The sequence below is a fragment of the Hyposmocoma kahamanoa genome, unplaced genomic scaffold, assembly GCF_003589595.1.
Source record: "Hyposmocoma kahamanoa isolate Upper Pololo Valley unplaced genomic scaffold, ASM358959v1 65, whole genome shotgun sequence".
Lineage (NCBI taxonomy): Eukaryota > Metazoa > Arthropoda > Insecta > Lepidoptera > Cosmopterigidae > Hyposmocoma > Hyposmocoma kahamanoa.
The window spans coordinates 14660239-14671115 of NW_020653853.1; the positions used below are offsets into that span (position 1 = coordinate 14660239).

General features: G+C 38.0%; 1 protein-coding gene across 1 annotated transcript; it reads right to left on the bottom strand.

Moving 5' to 3' along the window:
• Positions 1 to 8074: 8074 nt before the first annotated feature.
• Positions 8075 to 9001, bottom strand: LOC113231536. The gene has a single exon (XM_026465858.1). The coding sequence runs from the start codon at positions 8999 to 9001 to the stop codon at positions 8075 to 8077; it is 927 nt and encodes a 308-aa protein (XP_026321643.1).
• Positions 9002 to 10877: the final 1876 nt, after the last annotated feature.

The window sequence follows — 10877 nt, forward strand, 5'->3', positions numbered from 1 at the left end:
TGTGTGTGTGTGTGTGTGTGTGTGTGTGTGTGTGTGTGTGCGTGCGTGTGCGTGTGCGTGTGCGTGTGCGTGTGCGTGGGCGTGGGCGTGTGCGTGTGCGTGTGCGTGTGCGTGTGCGCGTGCGCGTGCGTCAGCGCGTGCGCGTGCGCGTGCGTGTGTGTAAGGTGATGTTTGTTTCATATTTTATTTTTCAACATCTATGTACAAACATACAAACTCTAATGAAATTTTCAGTATCAATGTAATTGAAAGTATTTACGACACTGTGTACGAAACAATTATTTCACTGTATGTGACAACCCTGTCAAGTTTGTCGGTTGACACAATATAGAGTTTACAGTGTTCATTTATAGAAGGCAAGAGTAATGATTGAATGTTTCACTCATGTCGTGTCGACGTTAAAAGCGGCATCACATACTTATCGTGTTTCTTGTATGGACAAAACAGTATTTCGACGTCGGTGAGTGAGTTTAGAGCTTTATTCAGACGACTAGGTTTTCACACAATAGACGCCACATTCCATTTGAAAAGCTATTAAATTCGATTAAACTTACTGAAATTGTACCCTGGCTCCACACCACCACCTGCCACACAACCACATGCCTGAGTAAAGTCAAAACTTTGGTGAAATTACAGACACTAGAGACTTTTATTTTTATTTTACTTATGTCTCAGGGTGACGGCTAGATGGTTACATTTCTTACATTTTTTGTCACTTTTAATCTTCTTGCGTAATACGTAAGTAACTTTTGTTTTTAAGGCAATTTTCATAAGTTTTGAAGACGATTTTTTAAATTCATCTATATTTTGTTAATGTAAATCTTAAATATAATATTTTGTTTATTTATTTATTTCGGTCGCCAAGTAGTAATGTGAGCATTACAGTGTTTCGGTTTTGAAGGGCAAGAGTGCTGGTGAACTTACAGGCACATTGGGCTTGTCTACTTATGCCTCAGGGTGATGGACGCAATGTCAGATATTCGCAATTTAAATCTCTGAGTGCCACTGTAGCTACTACAGACAGGCGTTCGCTTATCACCAGGCGCCCGACTTGTATCGTAAAAATTGCAAATTGCACAAGTTTGACAGGGGTCTCCTATAGGACCAATAAATATACTACAGGAAAAAAAATGTATGCTTTTATTGGTCTTACTAGGGAGTTGTCCCGTATTACATGCAATACCCTTTGACAAGTTTTCGTATTCCGGTTGACAACAAAGTAGCAGTTATCTGAAATTTTAATGCCACTTCATGTTTATGTCATTTTCGATTCCTAAACTGGAGAGGCATCCGTCAACGTTATTCATACAAACTTACATTGTCACTCCAAAAACATTTGTTTATATCTCAGATTCGGCGAAACATTTTTTCAAACAACAAAATTAAGTTGCATCATGTAATTATTGCAAAATTTGTATTTTCAATTCGAAAAATTATCCCTTAGGTTTCGAAATTTCAAAATCGTTCGCAAAAAATATTTCGTTCATTGTAAAGTTAATGTTGTAAAAAATCAAGAACTATTCCTCTGATGACCATGACTTTGTAGTGGCAGTTGTTATCAGCGAGGGCGTAGAATACTTGTGTGCTTCTTTTTGTGACCTAGAGGAAGTTGTAAATTTTGCCATAGAAAATTGTCAAATATTTCGTAGCGATAATCTGTCACTGTAAACTTATGATAAAGGCGCTGACCGTTATTAAAAATGGGCTTCCTCATGAAATTATTGGACAAATAAAATCTTGATTGGCAGGTAAATCCTGTATTTTAAATTTAAAACAGGTCAGATGGATTTTCGAAAGCTGATGAATGACAGATTGAGGATAAAATGAATTTGTAATCAGTATTTTATGTCACCATTTGGATAAAATGATCTAAAAGTAGCCTGCTTGTCGGTTTTCTAATGGATACATTTCGGAAAGTGTGAATCTTTATAATGTAGTTCCGTAGTCACCGTTACTACTAAAAAGTCTAGAACATTCCATCCTTATGTCGTTGACTTACCATCTTTTTGCACGTAGCACTCTACTTTATCTTTCCTAATATTTTTTTATGTAACATCAAGTAACGGGACGAACAAGACAAATCAAATCATTTTATTCGTCACCATAGGTACAATAAAGATAATAACATTTATTTTATGATCGCCATGACGTACCATCAAGGCATACGAATTATACTATTATTATTAATTATACTCGTTCAATACTTCGAAATAATAGTAATAATAATAAAATAACAATAATTATAATCATTAAATAGTCACAAATCACTGATTATAGTCTTCCACCTTCACAGGACAGTGAAAAACCAAGTCTTAAAATCTACAACAGTTAGGACATCGAAACAAAAGCAATTTAATTAAGATAATAATCAATGTAAATAAGTCAACGTATACAGTCACGTTCGTCTCAATAATAAATAATAAATTAATTAGTGTGAAAATATTTAACAAAATTCCTTTAACGTATAAAATGATTTTACAATTTAATACTCAAATAATGTGCGTTTAAATTCCGCGAAATTTTCATTTTGCCTTAACTATAATGGCAATTTATTATAGATTTTTAGTGCCATTGCAATCTTCTCAAATAGTGACGTTTTACAATTTATTTGGCGTAGTTGGTTAGGACGCCGTGCTCTTGTAACTACAGAAAAAAGTTGAGGGTCGTCGTACAAATAAGGCTGTTTCATAGATATACAATGAAGGCAAGGTCAAAATTTTTAGTTCTCGAAAATAGTTTCTGCAACTGTCAGTCTGTTTCAGTCCACAGATTGCCTTTAAGCACCTCTTTTGAACTCGAAAAACTTGTATTATATTGCTACTATTACCCCAAAATAAGATACCATATCTGAGTGTTGCAGCTACATAGCTGTGGTAATCTACAAGTAAAGCGTTTTTGTTTACCACTTTAGACAATTTAAAGAGAGCGTATGATTGTTTCGATATCTTGTTACATATTGTTTGAAGTTGTTCCTCCCATTGCGTTTTCCTATCAATGTGAAGTCCAAGGAATGTGGTTCCCGATGTTTCACCGATAACACGAGAGTAATAAATTAATTTGTTCGTCAAAGAGTTATTGCCCCTTTTCTTGAAATCCAAAATTGTCGTTTTGTAAAGATTTAGTAATAAATTATTAAATTTAAGCCACGTCGTTAGATTTATTAGGGATTCTTTTCTTTCAGTCTCATTTTCGAATAAAATAGTACAGTCATCAGCGAATAAAGTATTTCAAATTGATTTAGGCATGTCATTAATATAAATAATATACAGCAATGGACCTAGAACACTACCTTGTGGAACCCCGTATTTTACTAGTCTAGGAGAAGATTCGTAAATAGTTTCTGTTTTTGTAGTTAAAGAAATTCGACTGATTTGTGTTATTAGTCGTGCGCCGGATGGTAAGCTACACGCCTGTCCATAACAGTTACAGTGCCACCCAGAGCTTTAAATTGCAAAGATCTGAGGGGCACTACCACTGCGCCCGTCACTCTGAGACATAAGTTGATAAGTCCCATGTGCCTGTCATTTCACTAGCACCCTTCAAAACCAGAACACAGAAATGCTGACATTACTGCTTGGCGGCAGACATAGGTAAGGTGGCAGTATACCCTGGATGAACTCTTTCACAAGGAGCTCCACTGCTACTAAAATGTACGGCAAAGTAGAGAAGTCCACTGCCAGTCACTATTGCCAGGTGGTTGAATTTCTTACATTTTTCGTAACTCGATGATCATCTTACAGGGTGTCACTTGCAAAGGTACAATATTAATTTTATAAGATCTTATGTAAAACCATGTGACAAGCAAATAAAGATATGAATATGAGTATGAATATCTTGCGTAATATGTAAGTAACTTTTGTTTTTAAGACAATTATCATAAGTTTTCAGGACGTTGAGATTTTTAAAATTCAATTAGACCATAACTATTTTTTGTTAATGTAAATCTTAAATATCGACGCCGGAAAGCGATCTTGTCGTATCTCGAAAAACAGGACCCGGTCCTGGTGTAAAGGCCTATTTTTCAAGATACGACAAGATCGCTTTCCTGCGTCGATATATTCTATTTATTTGTTTGTCTGTTTATTTGTCACTTGGTGTTATAAAAAAATGCAATGCTCGTTTCACCCGCCAGGTGTCCTAGAGACACACGTCCCTAATGATTTTAATAAAATTTTGTTATTCTTTTTGTACATTTTTTATTATATAGGTAAAGAAAGAAAGAAAGAAAGAAATAATTTATTCCTTGAAACACACAGTACACATGCATTTTATAATAATAATAATAATACTGATAATAATCGTAATAATAACCTAAGGATTTGAAACTAAATACTAATAATATAAATATAATATATGGAGCACAAAGCATGTGTGCTGTGCTGCCAAGGAAACCGTGACCCACTCAGCTTGTTGTCGTCTCACATTCAAGTGCTACGACGCTGATTTTCAGCGGATCCGGCAACAGAACACACGTGACACGGAAAATAGTAGGCGACACTAAAGACATTGATGACACCAGCACATAATTGTATTAATTTTAACACAAAACATGAACAATCTATTCCATTAAGATACAATTAACGTAGGTAGTTACATTTAATAAGTACTATGTCATGCGCAACAGATTACAATACAATTGAATGGAAATTAATATGATAAAATAGGAGAGTTATAAAATAGGGTTTAATGAATTAATTGAGAGGTTAGACAACAAATTACAATACAATTGAATGGCAATTAATATAATAAAATAGGAACGTATATATATTTAGTTTGGTAAAATTATAAAATAAGGTTTAATTAATTAATTGAAAAGTTTGATTACACTTAAACAGACGAACAATATTAAACTAAGACGCATATGTCCCCGGCACATCAGCAGCTACGATGGATATTTTTGAAGGTTTAGTAGATACTCTTTGAGTAATTTTTTGAATACAAACAACGAGGAAGCGTTTCTGATTGGCGGAGGTATATTATTCCAGCATTTCGAGGCAGCATAACGAAAGCTACCTCGAAAGCGCGCCGTTCTGTGACGGGGGCATACGAGACGAGATGCATGTCTAACATGCATGGATGAAAAACTTAGCTTGTCATGTAAGTATAACGGCTGCTTACTCTTCATGACTCCAAATAGTAAAGAAGCAAAATGTAATTTCCGTCGGGCTTCCATTTTAAGCATGCTTACATTATTTAAAAAAGGAGTGACATGTGCTCGATGTGGAATAGGGAAACAAAATCTGGTACACGCATTCTGCAAGCGCTGGATAACGTTTTTTGTGCGCACAAGCAGACAGCCTCCAAATACAGAGTCAGCGTAATTTAGCTTCGAGAGGATTAAGGAGTCGCAAAGTTTTATGCGTAAGTCCACATTAATATATTTTCTAATACGATATAAAACCTTTAAGCGATAGAAGCAGTTACGGACTGTATCAAGCACATGTCTTTCAAAGTGAAGGGAACCATCTATGAGAACACCCAAATTTCTCGCTTCCAATACACGCTCTACAGAGTTACCAGATACAGTTAACTGAGGATTGCAAGACGATATCCCTTCAATTTGACGCCTTGTACCAAGTATTATGAACTTTGATTTACCTGGATTTAGCAACAGGCTGTTCGAATCTGACCATTTGGCAATTCTATCGAGGTCTTCGTTCAGATGACTAACCGCGGTCCGTGTTTCAACAGGTTTAAAAGAAACATAAATTTGTAAATCGTCGGCGTACAAATGGCATCTAGGGTTTCTAACATAATCCACTATGTCGGCAGTATAAATAATAAACAAGATAGGTCCAAGGATGGACCCCTGAGGAACCCCTCTAGCAACCGTGGCGGCACCAGAAAACAAAGAGGATCCGTCCTCACCGCGCACTTCCACTTGTTGTGTACGACCGCAAAGATAGCTACTAAACCATTTAACAGCATTACGGTCGAAGCCATAGTAAATTAGCTTAGAAATTAAAAGCTGGATGTCAACGGTATCAAAAGCGCGAGAAAAATCAAGTAAGGTGAGAATGGATCCCTCTCCAGTATCCTGCGCAGACAAAATATCATCAACTACGTCCAGCAATGCTGTAGTAGTGCTATGTCTCTTCCTGAAACCTGACTGTTTCGAAGGCAAGATCTCGCTGGTCTCCAGGTACTCCGTCAATTGCCACATCACCACCTTTTCGACTATTTTTGACATGTATGGTAGGATGCTTATTGGTCGAAGGTCCTTGAGCTCTGATGGAGTACTGACCTTTGGAATGGGTCTAATTTTCGCTAATTTCCATTGGTCCGGAAAGTCACTTGTCTTAATGGACTGATTGACTAAAGCTGTGATAAATTTTAAAGTATACGGTAGGGTAAGCAATACCATATCACGAGAAATATCATCCACACCGCTGGCGTTACTTTTAATTGCCAAAATGGCTTTGGATACAGTCGACTCTGAGACCTCGCGGAAATTAAATACTGCAGTACCATGTCTACGAGAAGAAAAACTGGATATGTAGGCTATGTCTACATTACGGGTGGGTAAATTTAGTAAATGAGCATTTATTTTATCTGGGTCCCTCAAATGTGGAGGGATGTCGCAATCTTTGGCCTTGAAGTCAGCTACGTTTTTTTTAATATTCTTCCAAAGATCACGTGGGTTTTGAGATTTGGAAACACATTGCTGGAAAAACACCGTTTTCTCAGCATTTATTGCAGATAATACTAGTTTTTTTAGGTCTTTATAATAGGTTTTATGTGAATTCATCCCAGTATTTAGAGATCTCCGATGGGCTTCGTCACGCAGTTTCATCATCTGCCTAACATTGTATGTAAGCCAGGGAAGCATTCGCTGCCTGACAACAATTCTCTTTTTAGGCGCATAATGATTGAATAAGTTATGCAAGCAGGCGCTAAAATTATGTACGGAATCTCTTATGTTATTCGTTAGTAATCGATCCCAATCCGTTGCCCTAATGTCTGTGTTGAACGCATCTATGTCAATATTAGCTAGTGGACGATAAACAATATGTTTTGGGGGTACCTTTACCTTTCTCACACCGATTTCACCCGTGACGAATGCATGACCACCAAGATCCGGTATATAATCAATCTCAACATTAGCTATTTTCATACTTGAACACATAATGTCAATCAATGTTTCGCTATGATGGGTAAAGTGTGTCGCGTGGTTAACATATTGCACAAGATTTAAGCAATGTAAAAAATCCAATAGTTTTTTTGTAGAAGTGTCTTCAATATCTAAAAGGTTCACGTTAAAGTCACCAACTAGCACCACATGATCAAATGACGAAAAAGAAGCGATGGAATCCGTAAGGGCGTCGATAAAAATCGCCAGGGCCAGCCACGGTGGGCGATAAGCAGTCCCTATGGCAAGTTTAACAGAGTTAACAGTAAGACCAAGCCACATCTGTTCCACGGTTGGAGGGGCAGGTGGATGAGGTAGGAGTCGCGCGTTAATGCCACGTTTAATATAAAAGGCCACTCCACCACCAAGCCCATGTCGCACCGTTGGAGGACGAGGAATATGACGAAGCCTGTAACCCGGAACTGTGGGAGCACGCCCCTCTTCCCCCGCCCTAAGCCAAGTCTCGTTTATCGCCACAATTTCGGCAGCGTGGCGGCTCATAACTGTATGGAATTCATCGTGGCGGGAGCCAAGCGATCCAGCGTTTAGAAGACCAATAGAGAAGTTTTCACCTCGTACAAATTGGACAATATAAGAATAAAATAATTGCAAGTACTTCTCGTGTAAAAGGTAGAACCTAAGTACAGTAATATGTCGCCAGTCAGACACAAAGAACCAACCGCAACCCCGGCAAAACAACTCGAAGACGAAACAAACTCGACACGGAGCACGCCGACGGAAACACTTAGATCTCCGTAACTTATTGTTAACAACATTTATGAAAAAAAAAAATTAATTGCAATTACAAATTGAATAAGTAAAATTGACTGACAAAGTAACAATAAGACAATAATAGATGCTATACACATGCAAATAAAATGATGAAAGTAATAATTAATAATATTGAGTCCATTATTATAAAACAATAATACTAAAACAACTGCATTAATTTCCAAATTCAGAAGAACGAACAGCATCGGGTCCAAAAACCCTAGTGATGTCTGCCATCGTATGTAGGCGCTGTCGTGGAGAATCTGCAAAGGCGCCTCGGCGCACGTATATACGCCCGTCTCTAGTCCACACAAAGCGCCAGTTGAGTCGTTTGGCCACTTCTCGCGCACGCTGGAACAATTGCCGATTCACTTGTGTCAACCTCTCGTTAACATAGAACCGGCGTGGTGGGGTAGGTAGATCTGTACCCTCCGTGGTGGCACCTCGACGAACACGAGCAGCTTGCAGGAGCTGGTTGCGTACTGTTCTCCGAGCAAGGCGTACCACGATAAGACGAGGGCGAGGTGCCTCCGCCCCATCCGAGGAAATAGGCGTACGACCCACTCGATTGGCGCTGACGATGTCCTGGTCCTCAAGTTTTACACCCAGTTTGCCTGCCAGCGTCACGATAATGTGCTGCACACTTTCCACTTTCTGCTCCGGCACGCATGAAATTTCTAGATCGTTTAGGAGAAGATCTTGGTCTTTATCGTTAATCTCTGCCTTCAACTGTTCAATTGACGCCAGCACTTCCTTGTTCGTGTAGTTGTCGCAAGGATTCTGATCAAGACGACGCTCAACAATATCGACGCGTGCGGTCAATTTGTCAACACGTAGGTCACACTCATCCATCCTCTGCGTTAGATTTGCAATAGCAGTGGTCAAATTCGTCATTTGCAGGCGCGTAGCTCTCATTTCCTCCCTGAGTGCGCGAAGTTCATCAAGAAAAACCTGGTTTTCTAATTTCGGTGAGCAGTACGTGTTGAGTGTGGCATCTACCAATAACGGTGATATATCTTGAGGCGGACTTTGCAAAGAGGCTCCCCGACGAGTATTAATATTTCCGCGCACCGGTGTATGTGTGTTATCTTTTTTTGGCATTTTACTTATACAGGCCACACATTTCCAAGATGCCTTATGCTCGGGTGTCATCGTATTCAAATATCGTTGTTCTGACACATTTGCGCATGGTAGATCGTAATACCTATTACATTTGCAGCACGTCATATATTGCCTTCCCTCTATGTGAGATAAGCACCCGGCACATGTTTTTTTTGTAGCAGAAACTGACATTTTTTTTTTTTTTTATTTTAAAAGAATGTTCCGATCAACACAAGAAAAATAATAATAATAATATTTAAAAAATATATATAAAAAAAAAAAAAAAAAAAAAAATGACTTTAATACTGCGGTTTGAACTCGCGACCGTTTCGCACCGACACTGCGCTGTCCAACAATCTCCCGCTGCACTATTGCAGCGATACTCGACGTTGCGAAATTAAGAGTCCGCTGCGATGTAAATACGGTCGATGAACCGCGTGGGTGCAATGCACTCCGAAGGTCGCCCACTCACTAATCACCGTCACTATTCAAAAAATTGTTCGAATTAACGTGAATTTCGATAACTATTTGTCACTTTGTACTATTTAATGATAAGAATATCGTTTAACAAAATGCACAGTTTGTTAGAGTAGAAGCTAAGGCACAATTTGATGTATATTTTATCGCGAATAACACAATATTTCACCAACATTTGATTTTAAAACAATTAACAACACAGTAGCACGTCTACTCTCTGTTCCGCGCCCCGCGCGTTCTCAGGTATATTTATAATTGTTTTTTATTGGTAAATGAAAACACAGCTGCGAGTTAGATACATTAGGTGTCTGTAGGACATGTGATGTGTTAACTGTGTGTAGGTTATGATACGAATTTAAACAATTTAGGAAATGAAACTATTTTTCCGGACTTAAATCGCGTATATTCGTTTTTTCAAACAAACCGACGTTTTGGGCCCTTTACAGGTCCCATGGTCACGGCTGACTGAGCTTAAACAATTTAGTTTTGCAACGTACACTGAATTGCGTGGAACTTGGGTGATTGCTTATAAGCTCTTAGTAGGCTCTCAGAACGGACAAGTAGCGCAGAAGGCTGAGAATATGCCAACCTCAGCCTCAGTGCTAGTGCACTTATGCATTAAAAAAATGTGATTAAGAAAAGTTAACAGCATGTAGGTTTTAGGTGATAATGTAACTTGTTTCCATCTGAGTTCATTAAATACAATGCAATGCAATATAGCAACAATTTAAGGTAAAGTCTTTAATGATATTGTGATTGATTCAATCAAGAATCTTGATGCAAAGTCAATTTTTTTCACGGTGTGGTTTTTGCATTGGAAGCCCTGAGTCCATTAGGACGGTGGGCAAAAACTTCTTACTAAGGGGATTTATGTTAACCCCGTCTAAACCTCCGGAAGGCTATCAGATACTTCCGCCAACGAACAAGTTTATCGATCGAAAAGGGAAACGTTACCAGTCTCCTAGACATGATACCCCAGGGCACGAAATTTTCTACAACTCAGTTTTGTATAGTAAGGTTTTATAGTATATTTTTTCCTACCTTTAATGCCATGTGATTAGTTGTGTAAATATTCTTATCCATATAATCACATAAATGAGAAGGATCCGGAGCAATTCACTAGTAGATGTCCGCACAAAAACATTAAGTCGTGGAAACATGAAAACTTGAGGCTATGTTACTTTTATTTAGTGTAGGAATACTAAGAATAGATTTTTCGATTCGAGGTTATAAAAGGGTAAAGTTGTTTGTATAAAAAATCATATTCCTTGAACTGACAAAGATGAAACTTAGTACAAAATATTCTATAATACAAAATAATGTCAAAAGATTAACACAACATTTTTCGCAGCTAAATAGGGGTAAAATGGGGTATTAAAGTTTATTCGAGTATATGGGA